A 22,360-nucleotide genomic window follows, 5' to 3' on the forward strand; every position below is an offset into this window, starting at 1 on the left:
CACCCACAGTGGCGCTTATAGTCGGAAAGTCTGTTCCTGGCTATACTATAGTACCGATGTCATCTTATGTTGTAGAATTTATCAGCGCGGAAAAGTTTAAAGCCGACCGCCGGCCGTAGTAAAGGGTGACAAGACACTCAATTCTATTTTCTAGCATTTAGTATTGATGCCAGGGGGTGTATTAGCCGGCCTCACCCTAGCTGGAGCAGGCAGTCATGGTGGCAAGTGTCATTCACTGATATACATTTGCCCTTCCAGATTCGGATTCGACGAGACCGTGGAGTTGTCGGGGCGTTTGCTACTGAAGATATGGAGGAGGTCCGTCACACAAGCCACAGATACAAACTTGATGTTAATAGAACTAGAACATGGGCTCGAATGGGCTGGAGTGAAAGCAATCCTGACAGTGTCCGTCCACCTAAGACAATCCATACTCCAGGCGAATCAAATGACGATGCTCCGGGATTTGCAGAAAGCTACCTTTAGATACCGTACTGAGCAATGTAGTAAGCCCAAACCTTAACGGTGAATCTGACATCAGCGACTATTAGAAATGCAAAGCAAAGCCTCTCCTCCTTCGCTCGCGATTTTGAGTTCTGGTAGATGGTTACCTACTGCTATCCTGCTGACCATCGACAAACCCTAAGCTTATCAACTTGATCTAGGAGACGCTAGTTTTCAATTTACTTTTTCGTAACCAGGCGGTCTGGGCCATCCATTCCTGGGCTGTTCTCGAACTGATAAACCATGGTTGTCCACTGTAGGATCCATCCGTTCGGTTTGACCCAAACTTCCCCAGCAAATCTCGTCTCTCTACCTGGAGACCCCGCATGCTAACCGCCACTCCATTATTCAAGTAGGGAAATAGATAGAATGCTATACCACGAATCATTTCTCCTTACCAGAACATTGGACTTGGCGAGACCCTGCCTCGACTCCAGTCACACACCAAGACCCAAGGTTCCATATACCAAACCTAGCAAAAGTATTTCTATCGCTGTTCGTCTATACTTGGAACCAATCGGATGGTCCCGATAGTCTGTAATATCTGGGTGAACCTGAAGTGCTTGGTTTATTTGGCTGGTGGAAGAGTTTCGATAAGAAATATAAGACCTGTTTCCTAATGCGGTAGCCTCAGATGTGGTTCAGCCTGTGACTAATCGTAATATCATTGTTCTTGCCCGGCGACTGATAGTACGTAGCTCTAAAATAGGCTTTATAATATAGGGCCAGAAGAGACCGAAGACCGACAGGGGCGTCTGTGCATATTAAGGGGCTTGAGAGGCAATATCATGATGTCTATCACAGTGAAAACCGGACATGTCGCAAGCTCCTACTATCATATACTTATTACTTCAACCAGCCTTGCAAACCACCTCCTTCATCCAAATACACTCCCATATACTTCATGCCAGCAAAGATGACTCTGACAATCGCGTGCTTCCCTAGGGAAGTACCGACATTCGACAATGTGTTGAATGACAAAGCACCTTATCCATACAGTCTAAAGTCCTTCAGAGACTACGCATCACAAAACCATTGTTCCGAGCCCCTGGAATTTCTGGAAGAGCTTAAACGATACAAACAAAAATATCGCTCTGCCCTTGGCTTGGACGGCTCCCGTCGCTCCTCTCGTCCATCATTAACACCACAGCTGCTTCTGGCCTGGAGAAATATATTATCTGTCTATATCATGCCTGGATCTTCACAGGAGCTTAATTTATCGACGGAGGAGCGGGACTCTCTACTTCAATATAATGACACATCGTTTCCACCATCACCCTGCTTGATTGACGAAGCAGTAACACGCATATCCCAGTCATTTGAGTCATCTATCTTTCTTCCCTACCTTACCAGCCGGGCCTTGCTAGTTCATGCAACCACTTCGGAGGATACACATCTCGAAGAGGACGAGGTGGGCATGTTCTATGATAAGTTGGCCATATCAACAACAGAATCAGACATGACAGATGATTCAAGAGAGATACTAAGGGCAACACCCCACATGGATCAGAAAGGTTGGAGAGAGGGCAAGAATGTGGTATTCAAGAAGTTACTATCCTTTCTTTCCCAGCCAACTAGATCCATGCGAGCATATCAAAGGACCTCTCAGGCTTCTTCTCGGAATGGGGGCTGATGATCCAAACTCTGACTGTTGTGGCCATGACCCTCTACTTCTTTGTATATATTTAATCAGCACTATAATGTCTTACGAATAGAATGCCCAGACCATGAATCATTAAGTGATTATGATATTTATTGAATAAAGCTATTCTATACCTGCGTAACGCCTACTATCCCATTCCCATAACCACTACTAGAATTAAGCCTCGCCGCCGCTACCGCCAATTCTCTCTCCGTCGGCTTATTCACAATAGTCAAGTATAAAACATTCTACATTCAAACACATTAGCACCAATTCATACACCTGGAAAAGCCACGCTTACCTTCCTGATATTCCTCTGCTTTCCTTGTGCTTCTTGTCTCCGCTCCCGGAACTCCTCGAACCGCGGCGCAAATTGCTCATCGCATTGTCGAATCTGTCTGTCGATTTCCCATCGAGACTGGTTCTGACTGCGAATGCTGTCCATCTGCTGATAATACTGCTCCATGACTCGCTGCTCTTCTTCTTCGACCCGCCGCAGGGCCTTGCGCCTTCGTGTCTCCGGATCAGGGGTCAGCACACCACCGGAGAGCAGTCCAATGAGACCCCCGTTCGTGGCGGGGTGATTAGGATCGAGATAGCGGTTTTTGAAGCCGCGGGTCAGCGGGACGTTAAGAATATCGCCTGAATTCTCGGCTGTCTGAATACAAACCGTTAATAGTTGTCTTCTTCAACCACGCCAACGAACACAAAAAGAAGACAGCAAGACTCACGTATTGCGCACGGGCCCTCCGATCCAAGTAATCGTTGAACGTATCGAGCGCCCTTTTGACCTTCTTCGATCGCTTGATTTTCTCCGTGGGCTCCGGCGGACCTACATCGGACAGGAGCTCTTTATGCTGACGCCGATCATCAATATACATCAAGGGCGCAACAGCAGAGGGGAGATTACGAGCGCCTTGTGATGTTCCCGAGACAGGATCTCGTACCCAGCTGCGCGAGGCCAGGGATCCAAGCCGATTGAGCTGGCTCGATAGTGGCTGCGACGAGCGAGACTCAGCTGTGTCGTATGTTTCCGGCTCGTAGCTCATGATCATGCAGAAGAGGCCGCGAGGGCCGAACAGTTCTTGATTATATTGATCGAGGACAGCATTGGTTCTGCACGTTGCAATTAGTCGCATGCCTGATGAATGTTCTGGATTGCCCTTACTTGTGTCTGACATGGCCTTTGTTTGCGATGTAAGCACCGGCCTGCACGGCAGTTGCAACGCCCATCACGATCATCTCCGGGGTGAATCCGACGCCGAACGAGACCACTTGTACGCCTGCTAGGAACTTATTTCCTTGTACAGCTGTATTGCATTCATCTAGGAATTTTAAGAATGTCATGCGATCGATGCCGCATGCCTCTAGTGACGGGGCATAGGCGGCGATGAACCCGCGCTCCCTGGATCCTGGTCGTTGCTGTGGAATTACAATTGGGAGTGGCAGAGGACCGCAGTTTGTCGTGAGTTGGGGAGAGGGATAGTCTTCCTCCTGGTATGTGTAGTCTGCCTCATAGGAGGTTGTATAGTATGAGCTGCCGGGCATGATGGACGATGGAAAGAGTGATGGAGTGTAGATATCATCTCAAGAAAACCGGTCTCGCCCTCCATATTTATAACTAAACTGCCCAGCTACTCAGCTTTCAGCCCTGGCATCGACCATCAAAGATAAATAAGCCTCATCCGCTCCTACGTGGCGGAGCTTAGCATGCATTGACTTCAAAGTCAACTCTGTATAGGGCTTCGTGTCTTCAATTGGTCAGCATCATGCATACCTGTTCGGGTAGTTCTTCCACGGCGCTATACCACATAGGGTCTAGCCTTCTTTGCCCTATTCTCTCACTGAAGGAGTGCATCTGTTGCTGCTTGATATTGTTTGGAGTTATATATCGCCGTCATGGGAAGGCATCGGTCGATAATTATTGGCGTAGAATATAGTGGTGATGACTACATCAAGTCCAGGACCAAGCTTTGAGAGCAGTGGACCTTCACGATCTTCTGTGATGTTGTCACATACTTTCGGTGTAATTTCGATTGAATGATTGTCTCAGTGATTACTAGGTAGTATTATTATCTGGCATACTCATGATACATATCGCGAAATGATAAGTATAGACAATGTACCGGACGTGTGTCAATAATCGCATACAGATTCCCGTTGATTGGTCATCAGAAGTAAGCGACCAAGCTTTTAAGTGAGTCTTGGGGAAAAGGCTTGGTGCCAGCACCTAGCATGACAGGACGAGTAAGGACCCCAATAGACCCGCTTCACTAGGTACCAGTGGTATTCCTTTGCAAAGCTGGTAGGAACAACATATTACAGCCGCACGACGAACTGCTTTCCTCTTCCGTCTCCTGTTGCCGGCCCCAGTTTTTACCCCGCGATTTCAGGCAACCATGGTGTATTGTGGACGGCCTTCCACCAGCTGCGAGAACTGCCGGGCCAAGAAGAGACGAGTACGTCGGCTTTCTATTTCTGGCAATATTGACTCAATCTGGGGCTCCTTCTTTCCATCTCACGTTAAGTGACACTAACAGTGGCTCGGATAATGGGTAATAGTGCGACAAGGCTGTCCCCGGATGTGGTCAATGTCGACGTATGGGACAGCAATGTCCTGGCTATCGAGACCCCGCGAGCCTTCTCTTTCGAGACGAGAGCAGCCAGATCGGCGACAAAGTGCGGGCAAGAATCACGAAACGTGACACTTCTCGGGCACGTACTCCAGGCCGGTCGCAGTGTGCAGGATCACAAGTGCAGCTAGAGCAGGGATTACTTAATGAAGACCCTCTACTCACTTGCCATAGTCAGAGTATAGTGGGGAGCAATGCCCTACAAGTGAATAGCAACCCCCTGGATGCTAACAATGAGAATCCGTGCTCGTTGGAGCGCAGTAGCTCCTCGTCCTGTCCAGGGTTGGGGAGTGAACATGTAGGGAACGGCGAGGAAGACGGGGAAGACTCTGATAATCAGAGAGCGATTTCCTCACCGTTTACCCTGCCTCTCGATATGATCGCGTTGAACTATTTCCTAGCAAACTACGTCGTGCGACAATCTCCACCCTCATCTGGTTTTCTTGACTACGTACCCAGCATTCTCACATTAGACGATGACAATGAGATCCTGCAGGGAGCCATTCTAGCCGTGGGTTTGGCTGGATTGGCCCATAGCACTCGTCAGGCCGATCTACGGAGTAGGTCAAGGGTCATGTATACGAGAACCATCAAACGAATGAACCAAGCTCTGTCAGACCCGCCGACGGCACGCCGGCATAGCACCATCGTCACAGTTCTGATTTTGTCCCTCTATGAATTCGGCGAATCATCACTTAATGGATGGGATCGGCATATCCAGGGTGCGACCTTACTGCTAGGGCTGCGCGGCAAGGCCCAATTTACCACTCCCATTGGCCTCCAGATATTCAAGGACATCTTCAGCCATCTTTTGATAAATTGTCTGCGCATGGGAAGTGCCATCCCCGCACCCCTCCGGATGATCCGTGCCGAGGCTTCCAAAGCAATTAGTGCCTCTGACCCCTACTGGGTTGCCAGTAGCGGTCTCGTGGACATCATGGATCTCTATTCCCAGATAGCCCCCGGAGGCTATGATTTCATCCATGGTAGGGAGGTCGATAGTAGTGGAACTAGCACCGCAGAAAGGCAATTGCCTATCGACGAGCTAGAGCGGTACCTATCGCAGGCTCTGGATATTGACCACCGACTTGAGAGTCGGTTCTCGGAATGTTCACCTGAGTGGCAGTTCACTGTCGTGCAACTCGCTAGTCCGGACCCTACCCGGGTCATGGTGACGTCTACCATAGCTTTCATGATGCCGGGGTTGTCGGCGTTTGGAATGATATGCGTACCTGCCGCGTCTTGGCCAATCACGCCATCTGCCATCTTCTACTACGAGGAGCCAAGTCGGACCCCAGTTGGTTCTTTTCTAGAAATTACAGCGATCAGCTACAGGAGACCAGTCGAACGATGAGGCAGATTCGCGATGACATCCTGGCCTCCGTGCCCCAGCAGATGAGCTACTTCCCTTTCCCTGCCCAGGAGCAAGTGCAACCAGTGAACCTGGGGCAGTATTTCAACCAAGTGACGATATCAGGCTCCAAACTGTCGGCTCTTTCGACTACAACTGTCAACGGCTTCAGCTTTGAGCAATCTACGTATACCGGCGCAGGAGTCGGTGCGTATTTTGCCAGCTGGATGCTCTTGCTTGCCGGCTGTATGCACACCAACTCGGAGGATACGCGACAATGGATAGTAACACAGCTACGACGCATCGGTCTGCAATCAGGTCTGGCTCAAGCCAACTTCTTTGCCACTTGCGTTGAGTCAAGTACAGTCCGGCCGCCGCTGAGTACCTAGCATGGAGTCTACTTTGGTTGGTGGTCATGAAAAAAACTCCAACTTAGCATGATTCTCTTTGTGATTGTGCATTATGTTTCGGTTTCCATCACTTTCTGAAGACAAGGTATATGCTAAAGCATGATATTAATAAACCAATGGATCTGAACGGCATGCAAATTGAACAATGTGGGCAGTGTTCTGGGACTCCAGATCGTCCACTTCACTGGGCTCAGTAAATGCTGGATAAAACATACCACTGTTGTTAATTCTTTGTTAGGACTGTATAAGGAATGGCAAAGTGATATCAAGCCTCACCACGTAGTGTTGGTCATGAGGTTACCAAGACAGGAAAACAGTGTTGCAACATCGTGTTTGCCCGATTAGGTTAGAGTCATTCGATCACTGAACTAGCCCTATTATGGTATAGTTCCGTCAAGCCCTACTCAGCACCGTCACCATACAAATGGACCGTCTGCATTCGGCTGTGCTCTTTATCCAGTCGATGAAAGACTGAAGTTTCATTTACGGATGGGGACAGCATGGGCTCTTTGGAACAAAGCCTTGTCAGGCAAACACGACCCTAGCGAACTGTTTCCTGCAGAACTTCGCATCTTTCCCTTTACGGAATAGGATGCTCAGTGAGTAATCTCAGAGTATAGAATAAGGCAGAACTAGAGCAATGTTAGCTCGATCTTTCTTTGTCATATTCATAGAACCGCCACTGTGGGCCAGCTTAATGCCGCTATGTACACTGTCAAATGCAGTGGCTGGATTACTGGCTTCCCGCAGATGTATTTCATCCATCGGGTTCTTCCCCGACGGTGTTGAGGCTTAGCGATCAATGAAGACTTTGATAGTCAAAGGGAATCTGGCTGGTTTGTCTACGATAGGTCTAGATGCTGATAACTAGCTACCCCTTTGAAGCAACAAAGGGAAGAAAAGACAAAGACACTGTTTATGAGCGGACCCTTTATGACAGACCCCTTTGTTACGACGGGACACTCTATGATGGGAGTCACGGGACTCTTTTTCATGCTGAAGACCTCCGATAGAGGAGGTTGGACAAGCGTCTTTGCTCGCTAGGAATCATATCTCCACATAGATCACGGTTTACTCTCCTCCACAGACACCCGAGACGATTGTTTCCCTTTTGCTTCCCTTTGTGTACAGACCTTTGCAAACCAATGAACTTGTGAATAGTAACATACGGGTCTGAGCGCACATGGTGCGCTCTTGTCTCTGTTCTGTAGAATATCGCAGTGTAGAGTAGGGGAAGCTCCAGCATAAATACAGCCTGGAGAAGCGACCTCTTGTAGATGTAAAACCATCCATTCCAGGAACAGGCACTTACCCTTTCTATTTTAGCTGATATCCTTGATAGCACGTCAGCACTAGCTCGTATTCGGCCTTCAAGATGAGCGAAATTGCGCCAATCGCTTTCTATAAGAAGCGACCCCTTCCCTTGGAGGAAATCGCACCCCCCCAAACGTGTTCACGTATGAGCGAGTGATTCACCGACAGAAAACGCATCACATTGCCACCACGCCAGACATGTCTAGCCACATCGACAAGGCTCCGGAGGCTGAGGAGAAGCCTGAAGAAGAGGAAAAGGAAGAAGAAAAGTCAGAGGCAAGGGAGGAGGAGGAAACTGATGACGATGATGATCGAGAACCGATGTACGACAACACGGATTATGACCATGTACGCTTTGATCCAATATGGTATAGGGGTCAGGGCTACGCGGGAGACGAGATGCCCGTCGAGATAGCGGAGGAGCTTGGGGAGAATCAAAAATACGGTATGCAAGGGCAAAGACTTCCTTGCCAGGGATCATTGCTAACGTCTCATTAGCACGGTATCTCCAGATGGTCGGATCATCCCGGACGATCTTCCACATGTGCGGTCGGCCTGATGTGGTCCGGATGATCGACGACCCAGCCTATGTCATTGACGATGAGATTGTGGGTATCCCAATCGGGTGTATGCCTGTCTCGTTTCTGCTGTCCCGCTACCAGGAGGATGGCATCTTTCCCTGGGACCATATACCCGGGCTGCCAAGCGGAGCAGTGAGAAAATGCGTGATCCCTGCCTCGGTTACAGGCACTGTGGCAACGCAAGCGCTTGGGACACTATATCCCTTCTCGCGAACAGTGGCCAATGGTGAGGCCATCAAAGTTGTACGAGTCCCGCATAATCAAAAATTTGACAAATTTGAGAACGATGTAATGGCTCAATTCACGGATGGTCTTCTGCAGCGGAAGGATACGTTATTCCGAGGGCTGTCCCTGTTCGCTCTCGAGAGATCCTTGGCCTTCTTCCTCCCTGTTATAAGCTCGACCAATGCTGACAATGATTTTGGGCCGGGGATCTACACCACAGGAAGTCTGTGGACAGCCAAGAAATATGCAGGTATAGAAGGTGCCATCATGGTCTTTAGTACACCCGACGAGCGACGCCTAGTATGTTGGGAACCCACCGGTGATGATTGGAGACGATTGACCGCCAAGTGGATCGGCCTACCATCATCCCGTGCAGATGTCCCTCCGGAGTATCAGAGCGTGGATGTCATTAGAGGAGCCATGTCGGCGGATGGCCCCAGGGCACAGAGGCAGAACCGGCCTGCGAACCCAGAGGACACCAAGCAGACAGCTTTTGTCTCGTACCGCGGGTGTGAGAGCTTGAGACGCGAACTCAAAGCTATCATCTTCGTCGATTCCTCTAGATGAGGAAGTGGTATTGCTGACACCAGTGCGACTTTTATCGTCGGTGGGATTGTTGTTTTTAGGGAAATTGCTACCATCATAGATTAATTAGAGTAATGTTAGAAAAATGAAAGCTGTTGCTTTAGATCAATGTGTTCGTAGCTTTTGTCTTCAGAAACAAGGTCTGATCTAAATGGTTACGAGGCACGAGAAGGATTGACGACAATCTGCGTGAGATTGTTCCTTGAGTCCATTTTCATGGTAAGTCTCAACAGCCCAATCTATATTTTCCATACCGGCCCCCAATCCTAACAAGGCATACGTATACGCCAGGAACATCACCTCGTCTCTCACAACGTCTCATCCAAAACCATCAACCTCCTTAGCACCCTCAGGATCGAACACCAAAACCTCAATCTCAACACTCATCGCATCAGAACCAAGGCGACCAATCTGCACACAGGTCCAAGCGCGATGGCTGTCAGACATCCACTTCTTGAAGTTACGAACCATAGCGTCCTGCACTTCCTGGTCCAGGTAGACGTGGTAAGAGTTGTGTTGGGCCTTGAATGAGCCTTGGTATGTTGAAGTGTGGTAACTGCGTAAGAATGGAAGCATTGGTGAGTCAGTCAATCAAAAGAAAGTCGGCACCAACGATACCGTACTGACAGCGAGACATAGTAATGGAAACAAATCGAACGACTTAGTCTTGGGGAACACAAGTGCCGTAGGGTACTTGCCTCGATCAGCCCTGTCTAGCTCCTACACATCTGCGGAATATACATTCCTTAATATGCTCCTGTGGGGCTGGTTGTGGCCAGCAACCGATGTAAGATTATGTCCAGTCTCTATTAGTACTACTAAGTAGATAATAGCTTCTATATTATTATTTGCCTTGGTGGTTATGGATAATCCTGCACATGCGTACTGTGCCTAGTGATAAAAGGTCTTGTTTCATTCGGTACGAGAGATAGTATTCATATAATTATAAAGAACTTTCCCATGACAGATCATTGATACTGCTATCCATCTCATCATGCAGCCACAAAGGCAAATCGAACAGTCCAGGTATCTCCCCACCAGAGGCCAACGAGCCGTCATTCGCTAAGCCCGAGTTCGTCCACATCGACCAGTCAAGTCCAGAACCATTTTGACCCCATCCTCCTTCAGGTGGAACGATCGTGCCCTGACTGTATGCTTGACTCCAAGACGGCACGTATACCTCATCGGAAGCGGTGTTAACCTTCCCAGGAGGTGCTTGTTGTCCGCTGGCATCAGGGCCGTTTATCATTCGCACGAGACTACAATAGTACTTGCCAGCAGGTACCCACGATTCAGACAGCTCTTGGAGGGTTTTGAGACATGAATTCACATTGTCCATATCAATATCGCTCCTACCGCCATCCTGCATTCCTTGGGGATAAGGGTTAAGAAGTGCCAGGGCAGCGGAAAAACTGCAGTAGGTAGCCGTTATGGGGCTCTTCCGGAAGCTACCAAACACCTCCCGATATTGTTCGCCCAGTGAACCTATCCGTTTCGCGGCCTCAAGTTGAATGGTGGAGGTCTTTTGGGCGAGGCTATCAAGTGGTTGCTGTACCGCCTGTTGTGGGCTGGGAGAGCGTCGCGATCCAGGATCTACGAGATACGGCTTTGTGAGAAGAATAATGGCTGTGTTGTAGATCATGCATAGCGTGTAGGCCTGGGGGAATTTATTTGGTGTCCCCGATCTCACGGGCTTGAGTTCCGGTGGCAAGCCGTAACACCAGGTTTTGAGGGCAAGAAGACACGAGTCGAAGAAGCTTCGCTTTTGGCCTCCGTGGGCGAGTCTTTTGGGGGCGTACCTTGCATATGAATGTCAGGGAACCAATTAAGGTGTAAACCCAGAATTGAGTTTCATACTCACAGATTAAGATGAATCTTTTCTAGTATCTGGCTGAGAGCAATCAGGGATCTTTGGAAGTGAACTAGCAGAGTTGGGCTGACCGGAGTCGGGGTGCAGGGTTGATCAGGCTGATCGGTTGGACTAGGTAGGGACGGCAAGCCTACTACTCCTTGGAAGTCCTATGTAAACTTAGCAAGAGGATGAAGGTATCGTGACCGTAGTTCCCCGGCCGAAATAGGATAAAATGATATCTTACAAGCATAGTGCAGACCCGGCCTGTATAGCTGGCAGCCAACTTGTCGTCACAATATAACGACCAATATATCTGCCTCCGAAGTTCAGCTTCGGTCTCAGTGATACGATTGGGGCTGTTCAGTATGTTTGAATCCAAATGAAGTCCCATGTCCAGTACTAGTCGATTAGCCATACCCTGGCATAGCCAGCCAGCGGCATCATGGCCGAAAGCCTTGTTATGTCAGACTGTGTTAAACAAGAGACCTCGGCATACAGGGTGAACTCACCACATATGCCGTCCCCAGCACGGTGAGAGATTGTAGTGTTGTAATATTCGGGCGCTTGAGGTCTAGATACAGAAGCGCTTCCGCCATTTCGAGGAAGACACGGCCAGCTGTATTGGAATCCTCGGGGTCCGACCGCACCTCGACTCGATCGGAGTAGCGGGATGCAGAAGCGAGTATACAGTTGAGTAGCAACGGGCTGAAGTATCTGCCGTTATTTGCCTTACTCTCACGGAAAAGAGCTTCGTCTATAACTTGACAGAATGGACTTTGCCAAGTAAAATATAGTTCAAGTAGATGGGACTCGAGCTCTTCGGGAATCTGAGTCCCGTTGGAAAGTGCCTGGGTGTACATATTTGGCGCTTCAATATGGCGTTCGAGATTAGCATGTTCCAGAGACGCTGTATCGTAGCTATTAGCCGTAGGGTTCACATCCCCACTGTGGTTATGTGCACTTTAACCCACTATTACACCCTTGAAACGCGGTCCGGCCACTTGCCGAGCCGAAGTAACGAGCCTCGCCATAACTATCGAAATTAATGCAGTCATCTAGGTAAAGGGTGCCCTCGAAGGCAGTACAGAGCTGGTCAAAGGCAGAGGAAGAGCTGCCAGCAGTCAGTGAAGTGGTATTTGGGATCACGTTCTGTTCCAGTAACTGAGCCGCGGACGCATCAACATCGATAGAATGGAGCCAGAGTATCCGCTCCAGAATGTTTATCCGTGCCTGTAGCTGCCGGACATAAGCCTTCGGAGCTGTCCCCCGGCCGTCATCATCTGTAGTATAAATACAGGATAACTGGCGGTCAAGACATCGAGAGCACGATGGCTTATTACCGTCACACTATCGAGTATCAGCAGGCGGCAAGCAAGGGCCGTGAAACTCTCTGACTAGATAGAGAGATTGACCCACCTTTGCACGTCGTCGACGACACTCCTGACAAGCCCTTGAGGCATATCTGCTCCGCCCTCCCGTCTTCCCGGGGGCGGAGGGTAAATTCCGCCTTGGGCCTGATTTAGGGCTCGGGCCACTGACGCCCTTCGGCGAGGGATTGTTATCGGCCATGGTCATACCAGGCACCAGAAAGATCTTTGTTGAAAGGACGAGAAATCAAATAATGCCCGTGGTGTGAAAAGCGGGCCTCCAGATTTTCCGCCGAGTCCATTCATCCTCCAGCGGAATCTATATTCCGCCCCAGTTCCCCTGACGTCATGCATCCTGACAGAGCCCTAACAACTTGGCACCAGGACAGTAGTATCAATGATGAGGGGCTATTAGACAAAGCAGCTTCCACCAATTCAGTTTTGGAAGGTGTATCTACAGATCTTGTTATTCAACATTCTGAATACCACGTGACCGATACCCGCGGAGTACGCGGAGCCGCTAGCCACATCCGATGATAGTGACCCGCGGACGTTTACACCCCTTTTGGTGTTCATCTCATGTTCCTATCACAGCCGTCATCCAGTGAGAAGCCAAATCATGAAACGAAATCACAGTGGAGCCCCTGTAATGATGATACATCGGTGGAACCGACCACCTCTGTCGTGCAAATCTTGCCGGGAGAAAAAACGTCGATGTGATCGCAACCAGCCCTGCTCCAGTTGCGCGCAGAGACATATCGAGTGCGAATATGCCGGGCAAACTGACCATAACCAGCTATCTGGGAGACAGGGATCCGTAATAGCAACTGATCCCAACCGATTCCTGATGGCCCCCAGTCCGCCAGCTGCTCCGGGGACCTTGCAGGCAGTGCCTGCTTCTCTGTGAGTTGATCGTATTCCCTTGGTTGGCTTTGTCGCTAACTATGCCACGGAAGAAACGCGGAGGAGGTGTTGCATCGCCTCCAGAAGTTAGAAGAAGTGGTCTTCCACAACTCAAATAAGACAACCCATCTATCTTCGGTATACCCAGCAAACAACGTATGTGATTTCCCATGCATTGCTAGGGAAACGAATCGTAATATTTGAGACTTCATAGGAGGAACGGAACTCCCATATATGCTTTACCGCAGTTAATTCTCACGTTAGATCCTCTCAAAGTGAAAATTACCTGGACACAAGAAGTATAGCCGGACATCTCCCGCAAATAGATGAGGCTAGAGAGCTGTTCCGCCATTTCGCGGTAACTATTGGGCCGACGTTCGGAGTCCTCCATTTACCTTCTACGAAAGAGCTAATGGAAGATACATACCATACAATGCTGGAGGGCCAAGGGGTAGATGCTGCTAGGTTGCTATTATTTCTTAGTATATTTGCGGGCTCAGTACTTGCCTGGACACCCCAGCTTTTGGAGAATCTGAACACCACGCCAACAGAAGCACAGGCAGCTTTCAAGGTATACACACGACTCGCAATATCGATCTTAGATCATCCTCAGCCAATAGAGCCCTCCACTATTGCGCTCGCCGCTATGGTTACTTTGTCACATATAGCTGGCAACTCTGATGCGTACCCTTACAAACTTCCTTTAATCCGCTTCCGTTGCTTCACCATGGCACGCGCAATGCAGATCCATCGTTTAGACACTCCGAAAAGTCGTGAACAAAGAGAGCTGAAAGGTTACAACGCAATTGAACTCGAAGTCCAAAGACGGATCTGGTGGAACATGCTGGCAAGCGACTGGTGAGTCGAGTATACATTGAGCTTGACCAATCACTGACGAGCGAAGGCTAAACTCATTTTCTGGTGGTCCCCAGGAAGGGGCATACTTAATCCATCCAAAGCACATGATGGTTGATTATCCCACTAATATTGACGATGAACTCATTACACCAACAGCGATACTGCAGGACCATCCCTTATCCCAACCCTCCTCACTGTCCGCCTTTATCTACCGTGTGAAGTTGGCTACTCTTTGCCGTGAAGTTGTCGATGCGATGCCATCAATTTGGCTGGAGGCACAAGAGCCAGACTATGAAACCATCCTAGCACTAGACAGGAAGTTTCAAAACTTCCTAGGTGAACTTCCAATCTTCTTTCAACTAGACCCCGACAGCATTGAACAAAGCCAGTCAATATGTGAAAAGCGTCCCTATATCCCTGTCCAGCGAATCAGTCTCCATTTCAGTCTCCACGCGCGCCTCTGTCGGCTTCACCGACCTTACCACCTTGAAGGTGTGACAAACCCGAAATATTTCTATTCCCATCGGGTATGTATCCAGTCTGCACTGAAAGTCCTAGAGCTGCGACGCTTGATGGACGATGCGGGTGCACGGATCGGGTTGAAACCAGGACGCTTCTGGACGACAAACCAGCATGCCTTTCTCGCCGCCCTTATTCTAGCTACCGACGTTTCGTTTAAGCCTGAAGCACCAGATGCCGAGGCTCACAAGGCTAAAGTGCTTGCTGCTTATGAAACTCTCGAGAAGTCAAAGGAAGAGTCGAGTATCCTGGTAGAGACAATACAGAGAAATATGCAGACCCTCATGTCGACCCTCAATAAACAGCGGCCACAGCTCCTTGGTTCACAACCAGGAGGCCCTACGGAAATAGGTAAAGATACCCCTGTGTCAGCCGACGGAGCCCCTCAGAACCCTCAGCATTCGCGAGGTCTTCATGACACATCTTTCTCTAGTCATACAGCAGATACAGTGCAATCGCCAGAAAGCGAAGAACCAATCCTAGTTGGGGATGTGGCTCCCTGCAGGAATGTTCCACATGAGGCTGGAATCCAGGGGGAAGTATGGGACCAGCTGTGGTCTGACTTTCTAGCGGTCGCCCCAGAGCTCGAAATCCCGCAGTGGAACTCCCTGTTGGATGATATGGACTTCAACTTCGTTGAAAGCACACAAAAACAATAAATGGCTTGCCTTAGCTAAGATATTTGGTATCCGAGTGAACCAGACGGGCTTTCAGGTGGTCTCTTCCCCCAGCATACTCGCAATTGCGCCTGCTTGACCTGCGAAGCACTCCTGCACCTCCCATATACATGAGACTTTGCAGTAGTCGAGGGCTAGCGGCCAATCGCTGTTATGCATGGTGTGACAAGCTCATCGTCCCGTCGCGTAATTTAATATACTGGGCGTAGACTGTACAAAAGTCTTAGTGCTCGTCGGTTGAGTGAAAACCTGGTCAGCTCTCCATGGTTGGTTACACTCTGTGTGACAAACGTGTGCCATTGGGGTTGGTAATGACCGGTAGCAATTGCTTGCACTTAGTGTAAGCTAGGATATGATGAAACCTTGCCGACCAACTAGGCCACTGGGGCGCAGTGTGGGCGATCGCACCAACAATGTGTAGAGGACAAATACACCAACCCTTATTATCACTAACAGTTGCACGAAGTGCAGCCTTGTCCCCTCGGAGAATATCCCACAGGTAGATGCCCTAACACCTAGGCCACTTGAGCCTCGCGCTTGCGGCCTTCAAGCTCTCTCTCAAGGGAAATATGATAGGGTATGGTAGCTCAGAACCAAACAGGACGGTGCCAAATCCCATCGGACTGTTGCAAGCACAACACCTTGTTGGCCACCTTGCAGCACAAACCCACAGGTGATATGCCTGCGATATACTCAAACTTCTCGAAGTAAGGTGTTGCCAATGTATATAATCTCATCCAGAAACCTAACTGTTATGAGTTGTTCAAGTCCTTTCGTCTTTTTTCTCGGGAGCGACAGTGAAATATACTCGTCCAACGATCTGGTACGTTCTTATCTGGGAATGTGTGAGCTACTCTGCGAGCGATATAACGGTCGTCGCGGTTGCGGTCATACAGTGGCTAGGGACTACCAGCGTTGCCTCGCTGCTTTTCAGCGCCCACATCGACAGCTTTGCTTGCCACCAAGTGGCCGACTGCGTGATCTTGACCGTGTCATCGACATATGGAATGATTACTTAGACGGCCCATGTCCTGTTTGTAGGGGCGAAACGCCGCCGAGCTCGGAAGGCTCCGAGGTTATGTTCATCGTTTGAATTTCACGTAAGTAAATGAAATGGACTAGGAATCCAGTACTAACAACTCTGGACCGTAGTGTGTATCTGGGCTCTAGCAATAAGGACTGGGAACTTGGTGGAGGACAAGGACGGGGGATAATTTGGACCGGTCACACAAGAGCAGCCAATGGTATTGGGATACAAAGGGATATTCATGTTTCTAGCTACTATTGTCTAATTGTGGACTCCGCCGATCAATGGATTCTGTCTAACGTATCAATTTCGCTGGCCTTTCTTTGCTGATCCCCTACTGAGCAAACATTGGTCGCCGACAACATAAGAACAATGACTCCCCTCGTCAAACCGTACAAGCTTTTGTTCACACCCCTCCACTAAGCCAAGATGGACCAGCCGAAGCGAGTTATTCTACGCTTGCAAGAAGCAGACCTCGACGAAGCAGACCTCTATGAGCCAGTTCGACTCTATTTTGAAAAGAACGGTCGCTCAATCGAGGAGCTTGATACCAGCCGCCATTTCGTCCACATCCAACCCTCAAACTCTGATATACCGCAGATCGACCCCAAACTACATGTCGTGATTGATCTCGAGGCAGACAAGTACTCTGGCACACTCGGTCCCGATTTCCCCCACGAGCTATACCGTGTCCGTCGCGTTGATGGCAAGTTGTGCGTTGTTCCCCCCGGCATACCATTTTATACCAAGAATTCCCCTTTGATCTGATTGTTGGTCTAGAGTGATGTTTGGCTTCAAGCATGGACCCTGGTATGAGAACTTTATTCATAAAATTCGGTTGATTATAGACGACGTGTACCCATGGGGGAAAACAAAACGCGATCTCCGGTTTTCAGGTGGCACAGGTGCACAGGCCCTCGAAAAGCTAAAGTGACACGGAGTCGGCGCGAGAGAGGTCTCAAAAGCGTTGTTGGCTTGACGCCACATGGCGCTGCATTCTCATTGAGGTGCTTGGTGGCTGGATTAACGTGCAGTCTATTAGTCAATACACAAGGATCCACCTTATGATTTTGTTACAGAGCATACCTGACAGAGGATTATTGGTAACGGTCGTGCGGAGGCTTTCCTCTAAACAGGTTTTTTGATAGGAGAATTTGTTTGTATTCGTATCTCTACTTCCCCTGTCTAAGCGCTTTCACACATAAGCCTTGTTCAAGCACTCATCTCAATGCAGTAGCAAGATATCGCTGCGTGAATTAGAACTATTGAAAAGGAAGTAAACGCTACCCAAACCTTCACAAGCTGTTAAGTCAAATGCTGGCTATGAACATCCGCCACGAGTGCTTAGGCTTCTAGATTTCCTCTGTATCAATATCGTACGCCATATGCTTCTGTCCCCATCCCCACTTCTCCAACCCTAAAGCCCAAGAAGCCCAAAATGCCATCCCAACTAGTACTTCCTTTGACCACAAGCCCCAAGGCCCAGTCGTCTTCCGAACCCCCGCATTTCGGGCAGCGAGCTTGTAGATCTCGTTCACTCGGGGTCTCCTAATCTCATCGAATTTCTTGTACACCTCCGCCACGGGTCGACTTGGGTCTTCCAGTAAGCGAGCAAGCAGAAACGTGTCTTCCAACGCCATAGAGACGCCCTGTCCCGCATGGGGCTGCATCGCATGCGCCGCATCACCAAGAAGCACACAGCGACCCTTATACCAAGCACCGCCAAGAGGCAGTCGGTAGATCGGATAGAACTTTATAACGTCGGTGTCCTCAACGAGCTGTCTGAGTAAGTCTCCCCAGTCCCCATGCACTTTTTCCAAAATCTGATGCATATTCGATTTAAACCCATTTACCTCCTTCTGCCGATACACCTCCCAACCATCTCGACTATCCCCGCCATCCGGCAACGGGACCTCCTGCGACAAACCCCAGGCTACCTCATCGCCCGCTGCTGTGGCGAGCATCACCATGAACATCCCTTGCTCTGTCAACGTCGCACCGATCCCGGAAACCTGCCTTTCTGCAGCGGAAGGCAGCCTCGACGTGGGAACAAGCGAAGATAGTGCAGAAAGCCCAGAGTATTCAGGCCTCTGGTCGGGATCGACATATAGACGGCGCACACAAGAGTGGATACCATCGCACCCGATCAAGATGTCTGCTGTATCAGTACTACCGTCGGAAAACGTCACGGTCACGCCAGAATCGCCATTGTCGTCGATGGCAGTGAGCCGCTTGTTGAAATGGATTGGGATTTGAGCTTTGTACACTGCATCCAGAAGAACGTCCACAATATCCGTTCGCTTAATTCGGAGATATCCAAAGCCTGTCTGCGCTCGTGCGTAGCTGACCATATCCTCCTGCTCGCCTACAATCCCGCCTTGTGCGGAATGTATGACAAGGTTGCTCCGGCTGCTACCTCGCGCGTGGAGGGCTTCATAGACACCTAGACGGGAGAACAGTCGCAGACCATTAGGCATGATGCCGATTGCACCACCGAGTGTAGTCGGCTCAGGTCGGAGTTCATAGATGCTGCATTTTATGTTTGTGGTTTGGTGGAGACGCAGCGCAGTGGAGAGACCAGCAGGACCTCCCCCGATAATGATTGCCTGAGAGGTTAGTAAAGGGATAATTGGGCTTGCAAATGCAGACATACCTTCCGATGCTCAGACATTCTTTTTAAAATCTGTCTTCGTATTGGGAACTGTCCTGACCGAGTGTTCCTCAAATTCGCCCATGGTGCTTTAATACTTCGAAGTTGCGGAATGTCCGCGGCATGTCCGCGGTAGTAGCTACCATATACGGCTAGTAGGTCCGCAAACCAATAGTCTCACCCACGCAGCCTACGTACAACTGCTGACAATGCTATAAACCCCATGCCTAAACAGCTGGAGATACTCCAGGGTACATACTGGACTTAGCCATATGCGTCATGCGTAACATTGATCTATCCAGCCTTCTAAGTTCTAATCATGACCACTATCAGGTCAACCTATTTCTAGGTAGTACTGGACAAATGTTTCTTGCTTCTGTAACGCAGGGCCTGGTCAGTCTGCTCTCCTCCCTTTCCTGCTAATCTGTATATCAAGGTAGTAATGGGATTTTATCATTTGTATACAAGGTATGCATGGTTTAATAAGGCCGATCCCAATATCAGTTTGACATGCAGATGTCTGGTACGAACCTCAAGCTAGTCCCGAATAGGAAATGTGGCCTCAGGAACGGAGTCCTCCGCACCACTCAATCCGAGCTTTGGCATTTCCCTGGGCCAGTAAAATCTCTCTATGAGCTCCATCACCTCGTAAACTTCCGTTAATTCGTGTCTAGTGCTTTCACCGAAGTCATACTAAGTCATCTGTCACTGGTTGAGGTTAAAATGGTGGAAAATTCTTTTTCCCTCTCAACGGCCATCGAGAAGGATCTTGCCCTCAGAATGTTCCTTGCTGAGTTCTAGCAAGATACGCACTATCAAAATGATTCAAGTGCCGAGCGCTACGGCAGAGCGCCCCTCATCTCCAGATGCCCCAACGTCCGAGAAGGACGCCGCACTGGCGGTGGTGAGCGACGAAGCGCAGGAGATCGACCCTGCGGTAGAGAAGCGTGTGCTGCGCAAGATTGATTTATTCTTCATGCCTGCAATGTTGATAGGTGGGCGTCTTATATATTTCCGTCTTATGTATTGTTATTAACGAGTTCAGGATATGGATTTGTATACTGGGACAAAGTCAGTTGCAATCAGTTCTATAGTCTAACACAAGCCCTAGCTGACTGGTTCAGGCTATCTTGGGGAGTGCATCTCTGTTCGGTATGACAACTGATCTGGAACTACTTGTCATCGATCATACTACATCGCCACCGTCGAAGGACACATCGCGACTCAGCTGGGCGACTTCCATCTTTTATTTTGGAATGTTGGCCGGGTTGTATCCGATGACGTTTATCCTTCAACGCTTCAAAACACAATATGTATTTGGCCCCATTGTGATGATGTGGGCTATTACCTGTGCCGCTACAGCGGGTGTAAAAACGTGGCAGGGTTTGTTTGCGCAGCGGTTTTTCTTAGGTGCGATTTTCCCTATTGTGACTGTCATCTCTTTCTGTCAGTGGTCGAATATTTCTGACAGGGCTCAGGCTTTGTTGAGAGCGTAGTTCCAACGGGCTTTATGACGATCGTAAGCAGCTACTATACGCAGAAGGAGCAAGCCATGCGTCAAGCGTGGTGGTTCTCCGGTACGGGGTGGTTCACTATCATTGGCGGTGCCCTGAACTACGCTTTTGGCCAGATCAGCTCGGGCGCTCTGAAACGTTGGCAGTACATTTATATTTTTGCCGGTGCGCTGACCTTTCTTTTTGGGCTATGGTGCTGTATTATGCCCAACTCGCCTGTCTCCGCGTGGTTCCTGACCCCAGAGGAACGAGTTGTCGCAGTGGAGCGACTGCGGAAAGGGCAGACGGGTGTGCGATGCCAAAAGATTAAGTGGGATCACATTAAGGAGTCGTTCCTGGACCTGAAGTTGTACCTCGTCGCGATAATGATGGCTGCCGCGTGAGTATCTTCCGTGTCAAATCACATAACACCATTCTTACGTCTCACTAGGTATACGATCAACGGCGCGATCTCCGGGTTTGGTCCCCTCATCGTATCAACTTTTGGCTTCAACACACTGGAATCGATCCTATTCCAATTCCCCGTCGGCGGTGTCTGCGTCATTTTCATCCCACTGTGCGGCTACATCTCGTCACGGATCCCAAACACACGCATTCCCATGTTGATTGCCTGTTGTCTGCCTGTCATCGCTGGGTGTGTGATCATCTGGAAGTCCGAATGGGGATACCAACCCGCAGCCCCTGTTGTGGGATACGCATTGACGGGGTTCTTCGGACCAGTTGTCAGTCTCATCATTACTCTTGGGGCCAGCAATGTGGCGGGTGCTACGAAGAAAACCGTCATGGCGGCCACGGTGTTTGTGGCTTACACCGTCGGCAACATCATCGGGCCACAACTTGTGAACAGCAAGACGGTGGGCCAGCATTATCCGGAGCTATGGACGGGCATGGTGATTTGCTATTGCATCACCATCGCCGCCGCAGTAGCCCTGTATCTGGTCTTGTGGAAGGAGAACCGGCGCCGGGACAAGATGGACCTTGATGAGAGCCAACGGGATAAGTTGGCATTCCAAGATCTGACTGATAAGCAGAACCCGTTCTTCAGATATGTGATGTGATTGCACGCCGAATCTGCAGTCCAATAATAAAAAATAGATTAGAGTTAGTATAATTAAACGCAGAGATCACTCAAAGGGTATACGTGAATCTTCCACTGCCAAGACAAGCAACACAGTATCTCAAGTCTCCGACTCCTCAAAAAGATGGTTCTGAAAGCCCGTCCCATCATCCCCCGTCACCACCACCCACATCACCTTCTGCGCAATACGGCTCTCTTTCTTCTCCACACTCTGCAGACGTCGTTCACCCTTCTGCATCATCTTCGTAACCTTCTTCTCCCTCTCCTTAACAAGCTTCGCCAAGGTCTTATCCAGCTTCTTCAAATCCTTGTCCAAATCATCCTGAATCATGCCCCGGCCCTGCAACGACTCCCCCAACGGACCCTCGATCCTCTCCCTAGCCCTAGCCCTCGCAGCCTCCTTCGCAAGCTCAACCTCCTCAATCTTGACATTCAGCTGCTTCTCCGCCTCCTCCGCCTCACTCATCCACTTCCCAGCCTTCTCCCTCTTCCCCACAATCGAACTATTCTGCCTCTCCGACAGCCACTTCTCCTGCTTATCCGAAGCCCTCTTAATCCAATTATCCTTACCCGCCGCAGCACCCCCCTCCTCATAAACAATCGGACACACGAACTCCCTCAACGCCTCCACCCTCCTCAACTGCGGATCATACCTCCCTTTCCCCTCCTC

At 49.6% G+C, this 22,360-nt stretch overlaps 10 protein-coding genes across 10 annotated transcripts; 6 read left to right on the forward strand and 4 right to left on the reverse strand.

Moving 5' to 3' along the window:
• Positions 1–1,420: 1,420 nt before the first annotated feature.
• ANOM_000716 (regulator of G-protein signaling domain-containing protein) lies at positions 1,421–2,193 on the forward strand (the record flags this gene model as incomplete). The annotated part of the gene is made up of 2 exons (XM_015545974.1): positions 1,421–2,041; positions 2,083–2,193. 2 exons carry the CDS (start codon positions 1,421–1,423, stop codon positions 2,191–2,193), a joined length of 732 nt encoding a protein of 243 aa, XP_015411881.1.
• Positions 2,194–2,274: 81 nt separating this feature from the next.
• ANOM_000717 (uncharacterized protein) lies at positions 2,275–3,694 on the reverse strand (the record flags this gene model as incomplete). Its single annotated transcript, XM_015545975.1, has 4 exons — positions 2,275–2,394; positions 2,448–2,804; positions 2,878–3,262; positions 3,315–3,694. 4 exons carry the CDS (start codon positions 3,692–3,694, stop codon positions 2,275–2,277), a joined length of 1,242 nt encoding a protein of 413 aa, XP_015411880.1.
• Positions 3,695–4,545: 851 nt separating this feature from the next.
• Positions 4,546–6,519, forward strand: ANOM_000718 (Zn(II)2Cys6 transcription factor; the record flags this gene model as incomplete). Its single annotated transcript, XM_015545976.1, has 3 exons — positions 4,546–4,605; positions 4,709–6,076; positions 6,139–6,519. The coding sequence occupies 3 exons, from the start codon at positions 4,546–4,548 to the stop codon at positions 6,517–6,519; spliced, it is 1,809 nt and encodes a 602-aa protein (XP_015411889.1).
• A 1,533-nt stretch (positions 6,520–8,052) lies between these two features.
• On the forward strand, positions 8,053–9,227 carry ANOM_000719 (uncharacterized protein; the record flags this gene model as incomplete). Its single annotated transcript, XM_015545977.1, has 2 exons — positions 8,053–8,299; positions 8,353–9,227. The coding sequence occupies 2 exons, from the start codon at positions 8,053–8,055 to the stop codon at positions 9,225–9,227; spliced, it is 1,122 nt and encodes a 373-aa protein (XP_015411888.1).
• A 961-nt stretch (positions 9,228–10,188) lies between these two features.
• On the reverse strand, positions 10,189–12,666 carry ANOM_000720 (uncharacterized protein; the record flags this gene model as incomplete). Its single annotated transcript, XM_015545978.1, has 6 exons — positions 10,189–11,044; positions 11,107–11,264; positions 11,342–11,551; positions 11,607–12,004; positions 12,069–12,444; positions 12,514–12,666. 6 exons carry the CDS (start codon positions 12,664–12,666, stop codon positions 10,189–10,191), a joined length of 2,151 nt encoding a protein of 716 aa, XP_015411840.1.
• Positions 12,667–12,972: 306 nt separating this feature from the next.
• On the forward strand, positions 12,973–15,403 carry ANOM_000721 (Zn(II)2Cys6 transcription factor; the record flags this gene model as incomplete). The annotated part of the gene is made up of 4 exons (XM_015545979.1): positions 12,973–13,367; positions 13,421–13,523; positions 13,582–14,225; positions 14,272–15,403. Coding segments are annotated over 4 exons (2,217 nt in total), but the record flags the coding sequence as incomplete, so codon positions are not given.
• Positions 15,404–16,877: 1,474 nt separating this feature from the next.
• Positions 16,878–17,382, forward strand: ANOM_000722 (uncharacterized protein; the record flags this gene model as incomplete). The annotated part of the gene is made up of 2 exons (XM_015545980.1): positions 16,878–17,161; positions 17,229–17,382. 2 exons carry the CDS (start codon positions 16,878–16,880, stop codon positions 17,380–17,382), a joined length of 438 nt encoding a protein of 145 aa, XP_015411838.1.
• Positions 17,383–17,800: 418 nt separating this feature from the next.
• ANOM_000723 (FAD-dependent oxidoreductase) lies at positions 17,801–19,119 on the reverse strand (the record flags this gene model as incomplete). The annotated part of the gene is made up of 2 exons (XM_015545981.1): positions 17,801–19,054; positions 19,102–19,119. 2 exons carry the CDS (start codon positions 19,117–19,119, stop codon positions 17,801–17,803), a joined length of 1,272 nt encoding a protein of 423 aa, XP_015411839.1.
• A 799-nt stretch (positions 19,120–19,918) lies between these two features.
• ANOM_000724 (putative MFS transporter) lies at positions 19,919–21,670 on the forward strand (the record flags this gene model as incomplete). The annotated part of the gene is made up of 5 exons (XM_015545982.1): positions 19,919–20,093; positions 20,144–20,169; positions 20,223–20,508; positions 20,577–20,991; positions 21,043–21,670. The coding sequence occupies 5 exons, from the start codon at positions 19,919–19,921 to the stop codon at positions 21,668–21,670; spliced, it is 1,530 nt and encodes a 509-aa protein (XP_015411836.1).
• A 120-nt stretch (positions 21,671–21,790) lies between these two features.
• ANOM_000725 (uncharacterized protein) lies at positions 21,791–22,343 on the reverse strand (the record flags this gene model as incomplete). The annotated part of the gene is made up of 1 exon (XM_015545983.2): positions 21,791–22,343. A coding segment is annotated over one exon (540 nt), but the record flags the coding sequence as incomplete, so codon positions are not given.
• Between the last annotated feature and the right edge of the window lie 17 nt (positions 22,344–22,360).

Source organism: Aspergillus nomiae (genome assembly GCF_001204775.2).
Source record: "Aspergillus nomiae NRRL 13137 chromosome Unknown contig00007, whole genome shotgun sequence".
Lineage (NCBI taxonomy): Eukaryota > Fungi > Ascomycota > Eurotiomycetes > Eurotiales > Aspergillaceae > Aspergillus > Aspergillus nomiae.